This window comes from Photinus pyralis, unplaced genomic scaffold (assembly GCF_008802855.1).
Source record: "Photinus pyralis isolate 1611_PpyrPB1 unplaced genomic scaffold, Ppyr1.3 Ppyr1.4_LG5, whole genome shotgun sequence".
Classification (NCBI taxonomy): Eukaryota; Metazoa; Arthropoda; class Insecta; order Coleoptera; family Lampyridae; genus Photinus; species Photinus pyralis.
This window is the reverse complement of record NW_022170596.1, coordinates 49026446-49043054: the sequence shown is the minus strand read 5'-3', so window position 1 is coordinate 49043054 and position 16609 is coordinate 49026446. Positions and strand designations below refer to the sequence as shown.

Genomic DNA, 16609 nt, shown 5'->3' with positions numbered 1-16609 from the left:
TTAGAGACTACGAATATGCGCACAAACACACGTCTAAAACTCGCATCTTTGCGTTTGGCGTATAAAGTGTAGTGTCAGAGGCAATATGTCTGCCTCTTTGGCGCACAATATACTATTTTAGAACAAGAATTGAATGTTTATTTTCTAAAATTAATAAATTACCGCGACTGTAAATCAAGTAAGTACATTACATTTGTATACAAACCATCTAATTAAAATAAATAAATGTAAATATTAAAGCTTGCCAGGGTATAGGAGGTTACAGTGTGCAAGTGGATTATGGAAAGTTCTACGAATGTGATGTCATATACTCGTAATAGACTATATCAAGTTTTTGGGTCTAATAGTTCCTGAGAAACAGCCGTCCAAAATTAACAAGTTAAAAAGTAATCGTAAACGATTTACATAAAGCGCATTTCCACTTGCATTCATTTCCCATTTGTAAGATGCAACTTCTGTTAAAATCGTAAAATCCGGCCACAAATATGAAAGATAGCGTTGCACATGGGCAATCCATTGTTGACGTGCTACTTCAATTTCAGTTTATGAGAGGAATTTCATTTCAATGCTTTTCTAAATAAGAAAGTTGGAACTGCGCATGCGCAAACCTAAATTTTGAAACTAATGTTAGATTTTCCTTTGTTCCAAGCGCCTAAATATCAAATTTCACTTAAATGCTTCCATAGATAAAAAAAAGTTGGCACTGCGCATGCGTAAAACCAAATGTTGAAATTGGCGTTTGATTTTCCTTTATTCCATGTGCCTATGTATCAAATTTCGCTTAAATTCTTCCATAAATAAAAAAAGTTGGCACTGCGCATGCGCAAAACCAAATTTTGAAATTGGCGTTTGATTTTCCTTTATCCCAAGTGCCTATGTATCAAATTTTGTTTAAATTCTTCCATAAATAAAAAAGTTGGCACTGCGCATGCGCAAAACCAAATTTTGAAATTGGCGTTTGATTTTCCTTTATTTCAAGTGCCTATGTATCAAATTTCATTCAAATACTTTTATAAGTAAAAAAGTTTGCAATTCGGTTTATAAATGGTCGAGATGCGAAAAAGGCACTGTGAATTTTGAATCGATTCGATCCAACTTTTGGCATTGCGTATTATATGGCTAAATCTATGCCCATATTGAATTTCATGCAATTCAGTTCATAACTAACGGAGATGTAAAAGTGATCGAACATTTCTAAACAAAGTTATCGTTCACACGGACAGATAGATGGACAGACAGACAAAGAAACAGACGGAGAGACCAACCGGCAGGCGACAGATAGCAATGCAAAATTATAAACGATCTCTAGGATCGTTAATAAACGGCAAAAGTGTAAAATTATAGAACATGTAAAAAAACGGTTTTTTGTTTTTTTTTACAATAACTTCTTTTGTAAGCGGTACAGAAAAAAATCCTTCCTTGGTACAAGACTCGACACCATAACGAACCAAATAGCGAAAAAAGTAGAACAATAGCTCTTAAGATAAAGAACTAGTAGCGTCACAAAACGAGCGGACGGACGGACGCACGGACGGACAGCCGAACGGACGGACGGACGGACGGACAAAGTGGCCACAATAGCGCGTTTTTTTTTATTTTTGTGGAAATGCGCTAAAAAGATTTCTACAATCAAACAAGTTTTGACCCTTTTTAGGGCAGAATAACAGCTGAAATAGTAATTCTAGGTGGAAGTCATAAGTTTTCTTGTTATGTGAAAAGGTCAAGTAGGAGAAACATCGGATTTTTCGAAATATGGAGTTTGTCGATTTGCGGTCATTGCTATTTATGGAAATAGTTGATAACTTGATAGACCGCCTAATAATCATAGAATGGTTATCAGATTTAGCTTAAATAAACATCTAAATTTTCAAGTCAGTCAGTTCATTGTATAGGTCGTATAGGTAGTACAACGAACGTGGGAGGCCTAGAGCTATCATTGTTTCATTCCTTACGGTAATCAAATCCGTTTACTCTGCAACTCAAACAATGTAGAAACGAAAAACCTCTGTTATAAAAGGTGTGACTGGATGCCTCCTCGGAGTCATTGGGAAAACAGGAACAACCAATTGTAATCAAAATTTGCACTGTGCAGTTTTGTCGTAACTGAAATATACCTACATTTGTGATTGAGAATTCATTACTTGAACAGATAGACAGACGAACCGACATCACGACATCAATATTGAATCTAATGCTTTTGTTACTTAATAATATGCTTCAAATGGGCATAAGGGATATTCAACAGCGGCAAACCTTCTAGCATAAAAATAAATGCCAGACAAGTAAATTGAAAATCGAGTTTGGTGGTCGTGGGATGTTGGACGAATGTAATGTTGAAATCCGACTAGATTCGGATCTGATTACCTACGTTAATCTATACTTTTTTCAATTTACTTACTTCCTGATATAGGTACGACAGCTCTGCGGCTTACTTTGCAATAAATTCTGCCTCGCAATGTGTTTTTATGCCAAATAATGCCAATATATATACAAATCGTTAGGTAAAACGTCTTAAATGTTAAAAAACGGAAAATACTGTGCCTTGGTGGGAAAAAGAAAGGAAAGGAAAAGCCGTATCCTGTTGATATTCAGTGCCATAACTACACAACGCTCAACGGCCTTCATTCTCACAAGATTTGAGATTTTCTGGAGTCTTCAGATATCAACACCAGAAATTGCTGCAACATTTTTTTTACAAAAATTAGATTTTAGTTCAAAAAAGATCCTTATTACCTAGAAGTCACCGGAGAAGGATCGAGTAAAAAAAAACCCGAGATGATTTTTAAGGGAGTAAGGCATTTGGGAAAACGGAATAACTTTTTTTCAACTCTGTTTTTACTATATCGATGATATGCACCTCCGCGCAATCGCATAACCCGTCCAAGACCCGGACAAATGCTAAAGTCACAATAATAAATCCTTAGCCAAAAAAAAGGCCAAAAGGTGACAGCATCATTGCTTATGCGCTAATTTCAATGGAAAAACGTCGGAAAGCTATGCGCCAATACCTAACTAATTAACGAAATTTTCAAATTGGTATATTTCAAAATTAAATGCCGGGAAAGAACTCTCAAAGAGAACATGTTATCTGTCGGGATGTACTATGTATTACTCAGATACTCACCCCATTTCTAAAGATTGTACGAAAAATCGTAAATCCAAGCAAACAAACCGATTGTTGCAAGAATTTATTTTATATTTACATTGCGAAGGATATAAAATTGCTGTTGCGTTCAGTCGAATGGTACAGTTGACTCCGTGATGAGTGCAAAACAAAATTATCCTTACGTATTGCGAGTCCAAGCAAACCGACTTCAATTTCGCGAAAGTAATTTTTCATTCTTTTGCGGGTAGTATACAAATTTGATTCAAAATGCATTGTCTAATCACTAGTCACTCAACTTTGGTAAACGTGCTTTTAATCAGCCGTTACTATTAGCTATCCGAAAGAACTTGTTTTTATTGTATCGATTTGTTTGCTTGCGGTTTGGTTGTGAAAGACATTCACCAACTAGAACATGTTCCTTCGCGTAAATTTTATCACTCGTAAGTAAACGACTTTGCTACGAATCAGACTGCTAAAAAGTTTTTCTTCGCCCCGTAATCCACTGCAATTCGTCTATTCACACACGTATAAAATTATAGGCAACGAGCAATTTGTGACGAACCCGAATTTGCTTAAATTTTTCTCTACGATACACAACGAAATGTAACAATTCTCGCTTCTTAATTTTTACCCATAATTAAACTGCTAATTCTTTACTACTGTTCGGATGGATTTCGTTCAATAAATGCGCGTTCCGGCTCTTCAAATCTCAGCACGAATCTTCTCACATACGCGAAATAAAATCTGTCATACACAAAATAGTACGCACCCTAGTACGCACCTGCTTTTATATCTTTGCTAAGAATTCAGTTCCAACGCACTTAACGCGATGGTTCGCGAAAATCAACTTAGAATAAATTTTCAACGATAAAAAAATTCACACACAAATAGTGTACGTCATCGCTGGCAAATGCGTTTTCCAATGTAATTGTAATTTTTACCGTGCCCAAATAGTACGTTTCAGGTCGCGAACTCAAGAAAGGATCTCCCGCTCTCGCACTTCTTTCGCTATTTAAATCTCGCCCGAGAGAAATACCGAAACGGGCTTTCCTTTCTGAATGCACTGACCGCGACTAGCGTACATTTTTTTTAAACGAATAATAAAATAGTGAGAAATACTTTTGTTTGTGTTCGCTATGAAGCGGTTGATGTATAAATTTTCCTATGTTGACCAAAATACAAATTCAAAACCAACTTCTGGAAAACGGCTAAGCGATCATTTGTTACGTTAAGTGCGTTTAAATCCTCCCACTATGACACCGTATTGCCCCTATCTTGAGGTCTCCCCGTTATTTACCTTACGAATTAGGAAAACCTAATTCGGAGTGATCGGCAGAATGCTCGAAATCTAAGGAAATTCCCATCTCTGCAACAGATGAAAAATTCTTACCTCAGCCCAGGTTCGAACACCCGGCTTTTCGGCTATGTAACCCAACGCTCTACGACTGAGACTCATAGGCGGCAACCATTCATGCCTATATTTTACACCTGCCACATTTTAGCACCCAAGTTTGAAGACTAACGTCAATCTAAAAGATGTGCTTCATTTGCGGTCGCCAGACACATCAAATATAACCAACACTCTGTATTAAATCTGTATTAACGGTCACAATATAGCAATATGGTGCTCAAACGGGATGTACCAATATCCTATTATTTACTTAACATGGTTTGGCATGAAACTGGCAAGTATTAGCAAAAAATAATACAGAATCAGCACAAAGGTGTGGATTATTGGTTAATGGAGTCATGTATTCCACTAGTAGCTAACTTTTAGTGAACAACATGTGTAACTTCCAACAAGATTAGCAAGAAGGCTGTGGCGCAGACAAAACAAAACAGATCGGTGGATACACAACACACAACAAAGACCAAACCAATGAGTGGCAAATTACTCGCACTAATTGAGTGTCCAAAATTTGGATACATAGACATTAAATATCGTAACATTTACACAAAATTAAGTAATATGTACAGGGTGGTTCAAATTCGTCGCTCACCATTGGGATCTCCGCAACGGTGAGCGATACAGTGTAGGTTAAATGGGGTTAAAGTTGCACCTTCATTTTTGAAATTTTTGAAAATCTTTGATAACCACTGAGATATCACCGAAAAACCTGAAAATGTCGTTTCGGAGATCCCAATAATGAGCCATGTATTTAAAAACCACCCTGTATAATACGAAACAAAAGTAGCACAACCTTTTCTGACACTAGCAAAACAAACCGATCGTATTTCAGCATAAATTTGATTGCAACCATTGTATTTCCAAAACTACTAATTGGGAACACATCGAAGATCAATAACACAAGGTTAGCACAACTTTTTATGTTAAAGTTGACTGGAACTGTAATTTTTTCGGAATTACTGGCCCAGATTGGTAGCACAAAATTTGCGAAAATTACAAAGTTATGTATATAAAACAAAACAACCTAAAGTTGGCTGTGTTCATTCTCCTGAGTCACTCGCTATGTATGGGAGCACAAAATTTGGATAATCGGGCTCAAATAGCACAAAATTAACAAAAAATTACGTATTACGTACAAATGGGCCGTACTGCAGGCTAATGTTCGTTGTATTTATCTTCTTCCCAGAATTACCCGCACTGTATAAGAGCAGAAAACTGGGGTGCATCGGCAATAAATATCACATTATTAGCACAAACTTATGTGATACTTTACTTACAAAACAAAGCTCAGCGGTGGTATTGCAGCTTAAAAATGACTGTACCCATATCCTCTGTTGGGAGTTTGTGTCCCTCAGCAATAAATAAGACATACTTAGCTTAAAATTAATTTTTGAAAACTGAACGTTGAATTGTCATAAATTTAACCTACCATTCTAGTAATACTAGTAGCGAGCGTGGGAAACAGAAGTGCTTTTGTGGGAAACGGGCAGGAAGTACGTTAATCAGGAGTAATTGACTTTGAATCGTTTGGAGCGAGCTCTGCACATAACGGTTGATGTTTAGAAATTAGGAATGGAAAATGATGCTCAGCTAAATATGACGTAAAAACTTCTTCTATACATACTGGAAACACCTTCTTGACAAATGCAACATTGCAAAATGACACCCACCAGCGGCGTAAGTGGAATTAAATCGGGTGGGAGGAGAGGTGGGCCGCATTTGATTTTCCATTCCGGATAGTGATGGACATCTGCAACATCGTTTGTTTATGTGCTACCTTTCGCAATCTCTTTAAGATAATATGCACTTGTAGAGGAAGGGGTCCAATAACTCGTCCGTTATCACCTATAAATTTGCCCGCGTCCAATTGGATACACTCAGTTGTCTGAAGCAGTTGCCCGCGTCCAATAGTCCTTTTCTTTCAAGTTGCTGGTAATCCGTTCTCCGCGCCCAATTTACCCATGTGCATATTCTCGCCCAATTTGTCCGCACCGAGTTGGAGTGCCAGTTTATCGCAAGTCCAGTTAAGGATACCCAAATGTCCTACAACATCAATAGATATAGTGTAGGCAATGTAACCTTGAATGTGCTGATAAGGTACACATAAAACATAAGCATTCTAAAATAATTATTGCTGTCATTACATTAAAATGCAAAAAAGTAATAAATAATAAAAAAACGCGAGTAAAAACTGTGCTCAAAACCAAAAACTCTTGTATAAGATACAGTACTCGCGTGCTCGTGTTAAACGTAACACGGACTTAAATCAGATAAATCAGTAAAGTGATTTGATCATAATCATTTTTTACGAATCGTCTAAATGTCCTAGATTCGTATTTAGAAAGGAGCTACCACAGTTCGTCGTGTTTCCATTTTTGGTCATTTCGCAAGTGTCCAATTTTGTGCTGCATTTTATGATCGTTACATATTCAGATTAGTCTAAATTTATGAGAAGTAGGACAAAAATCGTTGATGTGTACCTACAGATCCCACGTGTATCGGTTTTTTTTGTTGATCGCAGTCCATTTACATTACGCAACCGGTTTTTTTCAATGTAACGCTCTTACCACATAACAAATAAGAACAAATTCGTCTTTGCTACCTGCTAAACCTGTATACCTGTTAAATATAGTTAATGACAAGGTCGTAGATGAAGCAATTACCAAAAAGGTACAAATTAATGTGATCTATACTTACGGTCTTCACGGTTGGCTCTCCGGAAACCGAGTGTTTAAAGCTGACATCAAATTTTTGTACTCTAGTAAGTTTCCTTTGCGAGGGGATGACGAATTTGTTTCCGGAACCGGGTAAAAATCCCATAGAGGAGCATTTTTTAGGAGGAAGATTACCAGCGACACACATTCACGAGATCGTGACACATCAAATGACGTCTTATGACGAAACACCAAAACACCAGCGAGTGTTTGTTTTGAAAATCTTACTTAAAAATCTTCCTTGGTGGTGTAATGTAAATATACCGTAAAATGTTTACTATTTCTCGTCTTCATATCTGGGTTTGCGAATCACTGACATAAATTAGGAATAATAACATATAGGAAAACAACTTTCCGCATATAAACAAATCATACCACTCGTTCAATAACCCGATGACGATTTTTTTTACCTTCTCACGAAATGTAGTTTGTCCAACAAGGCACAGGTAGTAAAGTGCAAATCTTTATGCCAGTAATCTTTAAACGATGTGTGTGCAGCTCGTGATATCGCAGAATTGCTGCTTCAATGCGTATCTTTCGATAATAATTGAACTGTGTATATTCAAGATAACGTCATGCTAGCTATATAAGTCCCTGTCGAGTTCTTCTTGGCATCACATCGTATCGAAAACCACGACAAATATTAGCCAAATCATGCGCCGCTGGAGCAACACCAACAGGTTAGTCTAAACTTGTTACTTTACTTGTATTTTATTTTAACGTTCTCTGCTTTTTAGAATTAACGGTACCCACCACCAACATCCTCCGTCCAATGGTGGAAACGGGAATGGTAAAGGAAAACCGAAGCCCGTCGCGGGAAGTATGGATCATGAAAATCGCGAAAATTACGAGTTTGGAAAGTACGGTTACGGCAAAAATCACGTAAAGCTGTTACACGTTTTTCGTGAAGGCCCCCTACATACAATCAGGGAGTTCGAGGTCGACACCCATTTAAAGTTGACCACGCAGAAAGATTACCTCGACGGCAATAATCAGGACATCATCGCGACGGACACTCAAAAAAACACAGTTTACGTGTTGGCTAAGAAGCACGGAATCAAAACTCCTGAAGAATTTGGTTTGCTGATCTGCAGCCATTTCCTGTACATGTACAGACACGTGGAGGAGGTGGAGGTGAACCTCGAAGAGTATCCCTGGGAAAGATTGCAGGCGGATGGACAAGAGCATAATCACGCCTTCCTTTTTTCTCCCAATGCGATCAGATTTGCAACCGTTAGTCAAAAAAGAAATGGTAAGTTCGTGTTTAATCACCAGTCCATTTTCGTGACATCCCTCTACGTACTTTTATAATTTCAGAATCCCCGCTTATTATTGGAGGGCTGAAGGGACTCCGCGTTTTAAAAACAACACAGTCCGCCTTCACCGATTTTTATCAGGATGGTTATCGAACTCTACCAGACGATAACGACAGAATATTTAGCACCGTTGTCACAGCAACGTGGGAATTTTCAACGGCAAACGGAGTCGACTTCGACGACGTTTGGATTACCATTAAAAATTGCATATTTGACAAATTCGCGGGCCCGCCCGACAAAGGAATATTCTCACCTTCAGTACAAAATACACTATATCTCGCGGAGAAGATGGCGTTAGACAAAATTCCTCAGGTAGGTTACAATAGGCGTTTATTTGCATATTAATTCGGCAACATCCCACACAATTCTAATTATTATTTATGACTTCTACAGATAAGCCGCATACAAATGCAAATGCCCAACAAGCACTATCTGAACGTGGACATGAGCAAATTTCCGCCGAGTATATTGGAAAATAACGAGAATAAAGAAGTTTATCATCCCATCGACAAACCTTCGGGGATTATATACGCAGAGTTGCTAAGAAAAAATCTAATGTCCAAATTGTGATTTATAAGTATTGTTTTTATGATGATTTAGTATTGTTCAATGTACGTTTTAAGTTATTTATTTTATTATAGGCTATTATAGGGTAAATAAATCTAGAACCATCTTTTTTCATAGGCCAAATTTTCCGCTCTAGACCTTAACCTATTACTTCATCACGCGTATACGCTTGTAAGAAACCTCATCCATTGAAGTGAGGATAACATCTTGTAGTTTCTTGTCTTTTAGTACCTTCCACTGTGAATATCATCAATTCATCACATTCAACTACTCTGCTTTCCATTTGAGTGAAAGAGGAGCTCTAAGCTGTACCGTGCACGATGCCCTGTGTTCCTTTTAAGAAAGCTTCGAGCTCTGACGCGCCCGAAATTGGGTTTCCCTTGTCCCCTCATGCACCACCTATTTGCTTGGGGCTTGTAACACTTTTGTGGTTATTTACGTACTGTGAATGTCAATTCAAATGTGTTAAAAATGAAAAACTTGCAAAATGAGCTGCTCCGAACGAACTGCACCAGAGCTTCACGCACTCAAATGGAAAGCAGTAGTAGGAACAGGCGCGTACATTATTGACACTACCTCCTGCGAATATTACACACTGTAGAGGGTCAAACGTTGTTTTTTTTAAATTCCAATCAGTATAGACGCGATTGATCAGCTGTTTACTAATTATAATACAAATATAAATAGATTGCTAGTGGCGCGAAAGGTTTTGATAACAGAATGATTAATAGCGATGCTGACGTATTTAGTGAACATGGTAAATGAACATTTTTTTATCGGTCCACGTTCTTCTTGAATAACCAGAAGGAGAATATGTACTCAGTTGACCCTAACGTACCTACGTAGTAACAGGTTGAAAACCTTGATATTTGGATTCTTTGAATATTCTACGGTTACCTCAATCCATTCATTACAAGTAAAGTTAGTAACAAGGTTCAATGTAACTGTTCATATTTACCTCATGAGAAAATCGCCTAGAAACCGCATTTAACAAATAGGAACTAATGTCACAACTTTATGAAGCGATTTTGACCCATGTTTCAACCACTATGATATTCAACAATTAGCAGTATTTATATTATGCCCTTCTGGCAGCATTTGCAGTAAGGGGATTTGGAGGTGCGTCAGTGCGTGAAGCAGTACATCAACGGCACAAAACGCGGGATTAGGTGCATTGTTTTGTGCCAGCTTTGTGCCGAAATGTGTCGCTATCAATGTGTTAGCAAAACATAACGTTCCCAAATTATCGCATCTTTAAGTGTAGGTACTCCTAACCTCCCAACTTTTTGACGGCACAAAACTCCGGAGTAGGCGCATTGTTTTGTGCCGGATTTGTGCCGAGCGAAAACTGCAACAAAACGCATTGTTTTATGTTGAATTTGTGCTGAAATGTATCGTAAAAAGTCCGTCGGTATCAAATTCCATTCTCAAATTCAAGGTGTATTGCTAATTTTTAAGTTTGACCATGTTGTCTAAAGGGTCCCATTCAAATGCGGATATGTACGGCGGATCTGTACGGCGGACAGATCCGTGTTGAGCTACACACAGGCGGATATGGCTGTACACAGATCACGGATAAATCTCAATAGACGAGCAGGCGGCGTTCTGTCGCTATTTCAGTTTTGTAGTACTAGCCCTGGGTTGTGTTCTTTTGAGTGCTGTGGTAATTGGTAAGTATGGATCATAAGAAGAAATTGTAAATAATTGGAGGATATTTGAAGATACGAAAAAAAGAGACTGTGGTCAAAACAGTGGTTCCTGAAACGAAAAAAGTACTCTCATATGAGTTTACTTAGAGAATTGGAAACGAGAATTTCATGATTTGCACAATTTTTTGCGCCTTTTAGGGATCAAGATGTGCAGCAGCTCCACATGAGTTCTTCGCACCACAGTTTCAAAATGCCGACCAACACAGTAAATAATTGCTTTTAAATTCTTGACCATCAATATCGTGAGTTCGTTCATTGTTTAGATACCTGTATTGGCTGTATTAAACAAGGATTCAACTGTTTGCTAATGAAATCGGAATAGCGAGATTTTGAGGAACACGGCCGTTGCGTTTTCATGGATCCTCAGATCTTTAATGGTTTTGTATTGTTGCATTGCATTGCATTGTTTTTAAAAACTTCTGATTTGGTGTACCTACGGCTATGATTTTTGAGTAGCCGGGTGGTCAAAAGTTATGGGTCGTCAAGTGAACAGAGAATAGGAAATATTAAATGCTGAAATAGTAGAAATCGATCTATGTTATTCCCTCCATCGGCCTTTCTCTATAGATTATGTCCTACAAAATTTGTAACAATTGAATATAACCCCTTTTTGTGACCTAGTTAAAAAGTTTTAAAGCAAAACGTACCCGAAAGGGGTGGCAAAAAATATACCAAATTTCAAACTGCATGCGTATTGATTAAAGGTGTCACATTTTTTGGGACCACGTCAATTCGATAATTTGATACCCACGAGATGAATGTAATCCATTTCTAGCGTTTTACATTACAATAACGATGATCAAAAATTATTATACAACCTGTGGGGTATAATACCATTCAACCAATAAATGTACCGCTACTTTTTTCACGGAAATGTATAGTTACAGAAAGTATTTTTCGTGAGCCTCATTAACTAAAAGACCACTGACACATGTCACTGACTCTCCTACTGTGATTTCGTTGAAGAAACGTCAAAACCCATTTGTTGAAGAAGTGCATGAAGAATCGTGCACATTTCTCTAAGATTATTATTATTATTAAGTAATTAAATATATGTAATATCGACTACAGTTCATGCTAAATGCATTGGCAGTCAAATTCAAGACATTTTTGAAGTTGATAAATTCTTCCCAGTTGCGCATATTCAATCACTTATGGACGGATAAACCCATGTTCGTCGTATTTGGAAAGCTGTTGCTGTCGGATGTTTTACGAAAAGTATTCAGAATTTATCGTAGACTTGCAAAATGCTACAATATCTATTGCATATAGGTACGTGCTCTATTGCCTATACGTGCATTTTCCTTAATATTTACATTGTAATTGTTAATAGTAGTACTTATCGTAGTATGTATTAGTAGTATCGTGCAAAAGTAAATCTTAAAAACGAAACATTGAACAAGTCTTTTCTATGATGTGATATGGCACACGGCATACTAGATTTCATGAATTTTTTAAATATTGAATCACGAATTTCTTCATTTTCTTGTAAATCAACCATATGCATATTTTGTCACAGAAAATTGATTGCTCTTTTTAAATATCGTAAAACAAGTTGTAAATATGCATATGCATGATGAAAGCGCATTTTTGGTAATGCATCAGTTCAGTTTTCATTAGCAAAGTTTAAAATTATCGATCTTACGAGTAATCTAACTCAAAATAGTCTAAAGCCTGAACATTTCACTACCTTCATCATAAAGCTTTTACTGAAAATTTGAAGTCTCTAGCAACTGTAATTGTTGAGATCTCAGCCGGGCAGCCAGACAGCCAGGCATAACGAATATAATAGCGTATTTTTTTTTCAAAAATGCGCTACTAATTAAGTTGTTATACTGGTAGCGCTATCTAACGGTAGAATTCTAGCACCTCCGAAAACCATATCGAAATTATTTTCTTCAATTGTCGATCTCACAAGTAATCTAACTCAAAATAGACTACAGCCCGCACATCTACACTAGGTACATCAGAAAACTTTTAGTGAAAAGTCTCTAGCTATTGTAATTGCTGAGATCTTAGTCGGACAATCAGCCAGCCATAACGAATACAATAGCGTATTTTTTTCCAAAATTTTTTCCATAGGCATTGCATTTGAAATATATATAATTACAATTGACAAATTTTTCGTATCTCGCCAAATAAAAGAGATATTTGACCTTCTTATCTCGAACACACTGTATATTAGCAAATCGAACATTCAGTACAGTTCCAATTTCAATGCCAAAGTAATAAATAGTTCGCGCTGTTATAAATTATGTATATGTGAGTGATAAATAATATTTGTTATAAATCAATTCATTTCAAGGCTGTTATGCATTTATTGTTAATAATAATTTGAGAACGGCAAGTTTTACTCACAAACTGATAGCGGCACGAATTCGGCACAAAGCAATGCACCCAGTTCCACTTTTTGCGCTGTTCATGTACTGCTAACTTCGCGCACCTGGGAATTTGGCCTTACATCTCACTTATAACTCAGACATATAGGAAAATATAGTTCATCAAACAAGCTCCATGAAGATGCCAACAAATGACTCCCTCGTCACACAAGATTTGCGCCCTCTTTGCGTAACTACGTATAGGGCCGGATTTACAGCTTGCGGGGCCCCCAAGGACAAGTTAGGAATGGGGCCTCTAATTCTACCTTAAAACAAAAAGAAAGGTTTGGTAAACGTTATTTCAAGAGTAACGTATACTTAATCATTTCACAACTTTCCTCTACGCGCCGCATCCTTTCGCTCCTCCCTCACCATCAAGGCTGCCGCCGGTTCAAGAACCACCGTCCCACCCATCGCCTTTACTTCCGTCCCATGGAATACAGTCACCTGACGGTACATCACCATGCTCTTCTGGTTCTAATGCAAGTTCCACAGCCTCCACATCTCCACTCGCCATCACCTCCTGTCGCTACTGCATCAGGAACATTCCTACAACCATTACCACACAAAAACCAGTTTATTCAACAATCGCTCCACTTCAACTTCCACTTCCAAACCTTGAACTCAACTGCAACCTCAACCCAAAACCCTCAAACAAAACTCAAAGGCACTTTCGGCACTCCTACGAGCACCCAATTATCCGGTCCCAGACCCCGCATCGCCACACCCATAATCCCCCGCTGTTGTGAAAACAATCGCCCTTCACAAGCAGCTCCCAAACGCAACAATTGTACCGGCCCTCATTCTCCCTACTCCTTCGCCGAGATGACTCACCTTCAACTTCCTCGACCTCTCGCACTACCGACTCATCCTTAAAGTCCTTACGCACTCTTTGTCAAATCTGTTGGCCGAGAGACGTGGTGCGGTCATCGAGATCGTAGATCCGTAGCCGTTTCGAACTACTTCTAGGGGAATGGTGCTGGAGTCCTGGAATTTTTTGCAGTAGGTGTGCCAGAGGGTCATCAAATTTCGCTGTCTAAAAGCCCCCCCCCCCCGATTTATTTCCTGAGATGCCGGTTTTGAAAGTAAAACGTGCATAACTTTTACATACGACAACCAATTGGTCTCAGATTTTGCATACGCACGCCTTTAGTGGTGCCAAGTTAAATGGGGGGGGGGGGGGTAAACACCCTTCATGGTACTCTAATGAAAGGTCCCAACGAAAGGAATTAATTTCTACCAACCATAGCCCTCCTCCTCGACCTCTTATCGTGATCGGGTATATTCCCTTATACCTCAAAAACGGATTGTCGTAAGAGGGTAGTCACAAAGGGCGATTGATACTTCTGCAAGAAATATATCCATTGGTGATGTCAAAACGAAAGCTACGAGTATTTCGGATTTAAAAAATTCGCTTTATCTGCACAAGAGTTGTTCACAATTTATACTTGTTCTATATATAACCGTGCTTCCCGATATTTCATGTGTACTTACTGCATCTTCAGAAATTTGAATGGAGGAAACCGGAATAGGGGTGACGAGTTTCCCTTCGTCAAGGTGTTGAAAGTCCACCTTCGATGGCTGGCCAGGTACCTAACCATAATTTTGGGGCAAATTTTGACCCACTTTCACCGGTGACATAACTTTATCTTTTTATAAGTTTCAGTTTGTTTACCAAATTGTTGGATAACGACGCTTGACCTGGATCAGAACCGCATGTAATGGTCAAGGCCACTACGCTGCACTTCTCCTCAAGGAGTTATCTTTATCGTTAAGAATATTAATTATTTGGATTTTCACAACACGTGTTAATCTCATTATCGATAACTGTATTTTTTTTAATTTGAATTTGGCACAGCCTCGTGGTTCACTATTTTTTAGGTATCTAAGTATGTGCATTGTTGTTGCTGTTGGAGCATAAGAAGCGCCCGGACCTTCAACCAGACGGTCCGCCGCCATGGCCAGGACATCCCGTAAAAGCACTTACATTTTTTACCAACGAAAATTGTCACATTGTATAAAAGGATAAATTGGCCATTGTCAACCTCCGAACCGTAATTCCTGCATCAACTTTGTTAAAATTAAGACTAGTCGTGCTAATTTTTTAGAGGTATCCATTGGCGTAAACCTTTCCTAAAAATTACAGCATTTCCTGAAAGTCTTTCATTAGTAAATATGGAATTGAGTGTAGGATTACCATAGAACATAATTCAATTAATTAGAGCTTTGACTTGCGTGATTTAATTTTGCCTTTTTAATTCTAATCCATTGGGATTTGTTCCACACATGTAAATAGCATGACAAAGGACTATTATTAATATGAAAGACTACTAGCTACATTCCATTAGAGCTTTAATGCGCGTATGTACTGAACAAGGACGATTTTGTCGTTAAAATAGGTACCTAGTGCTGTTTTAACTTTCCTTTTTCCACATTCTGCCTAACAAGAAGACATGAGGTGTCTTCGTTACTCAAATAATATAATTAGGTGTAATTCTTAGCACATATATTAATTTGGCAAATAGCTCGATTTGATTTTACCGAAACTGGACACTTCCTCCTTTCATTGTATCTCACTTAAGGGTTACCTACTTGCATGGCATATAGTAAATGTATGGAACCTTCAGCTCGTTTTTTAACTTACCAGAGATAAATCTGTTATCAAAATAAGTATACGTGGTTAGGTAAAACAGGTATTGGTCGTAACCTTATTTTTTAATTAAGCACCATGTATACTTTCTCTTTTCAAAAAACAAGAAAAATGTTAAAAACTTCAATATTTATTAAAATAGATTCAAAAAAAATATAAAACATATTCAACATTCACAAATCTTTTTGAAATTTGTTGAATTTTTTTTAACCAGTTGAACCTTGTTTTTAAATATTTTTGAAGTTTGTTTGAATCACTCTCATTTTTTAGTACACTTTTACTTAAATAAATAAAAAGTGCACTTTTTCGCTCTTGATGTCTGTCTGTCTGTCTGTCTGTCTGAGTCACAAAGGCTTCGGAACGACACCACTTACAGCGCTGTATTGGTGTCATTCGATCAGAAATTAAAAATTATTTCATGGTTTTATTCTCGTTAATGCATGGCATGTCCATAAGGGCTAATAAAATCGAAAAAAACGTCAAAGAAACGCAAAATCGTAATAGTTCTTGGAGTTCCGGAAATCTGAGACATACGCACGGGGTTTCATTCGATTTGTCCGTACGAGAACTGTAGAATGGCACTCCGCGCGTATGTCTAGGAGACCCCGGATGCTCCTTGGCGATCCGTACATCCTAGACATGCGTTCATGGGTATCGTTGGATTATGCTCGCCAAGGGGTCTCCAATAACATCAATTCCGCACGTCTACGATGTGTTTCAAATTTGAAAAGTGCAGTGTCTGTCTGTCTAAGTCGGAAGGC

General features: G+C 37.9%; 1 protein-coding gene and 1 long non-coding RNA gene across 3 annotated transcripts; one reads left to right on the top strand and one right to left on the bottom strand.

Annotated features, from left to right (window-relative positions):
• Positions 1-1836: 1836 nt before the first annotated feature.
• LOC116171767 lies at positions 1837-7697 on the bottom strand. Of its 2 annotated transcripts, none has more exons than XR_004145514.1 (3): positions 7212-7697; positions 6995-7133; positions 1837-6557 (listed from the first exon to the last, which is right to left on the bottom strand). It is a non-coding gene; the product is annotated as an uncharacterized LOC116171767 (long non-coding RNA). The 2 variants fall into 2 exon arrangements; XR_004145515.1 differs by lacking the exon at positions 6995-7133 and having other exon boundaries at positions 1837-5890; positions 5944-6557.
• Positions 7698-7766: 69 nt separating this feature from the next.
• On the top strand, positions 7767-9227 carry LOC116171766 (uricase). Its single transcript, XM_031488745.1, has 4 exons — positions 7767-7908; positions 7966-8480; positions 8546-8856; positions 8938-9227. Exons 1-4 carry the CDS (start codon positions 7883-7885, stop codon positions 9112-9114), a joined length of 1029 nt encoding a protein of 342 aa, XP_031344605.1. The 5' UTR covers positions 7767-7882; the 3' UTR covers positions 9115-9227.
• The last annotated feature ends 7382 nt before the right edge of the window (positions 9228-16609 follow it).

What these genes read in the sequence shown, in the direction of transcription:
- LOC116171766 (XM_031488745.1), top strand. Translation starts at nt 7,883, where the DNA reads ATGCGCCGCTGGAGCAACACCAACAG. An exon ending in CGCTGGAGCAACACCAACAG is followed by an intron (nt 7,909 to 7,965) that starts GTTAGTCTAAAC and finishes TCTGCTTTTTAG; the next exon opens with AATTAACGGTACCCACCACC. An exon ending in CGTTAGACAAAATTCCTCAG is followed by an intron (nt 8,857 to 8,937) that starts GTAGGTTACAAT and finishes TGACTTCTACAG; the next exon opens with ATAAGCCGCATACAAATGCA.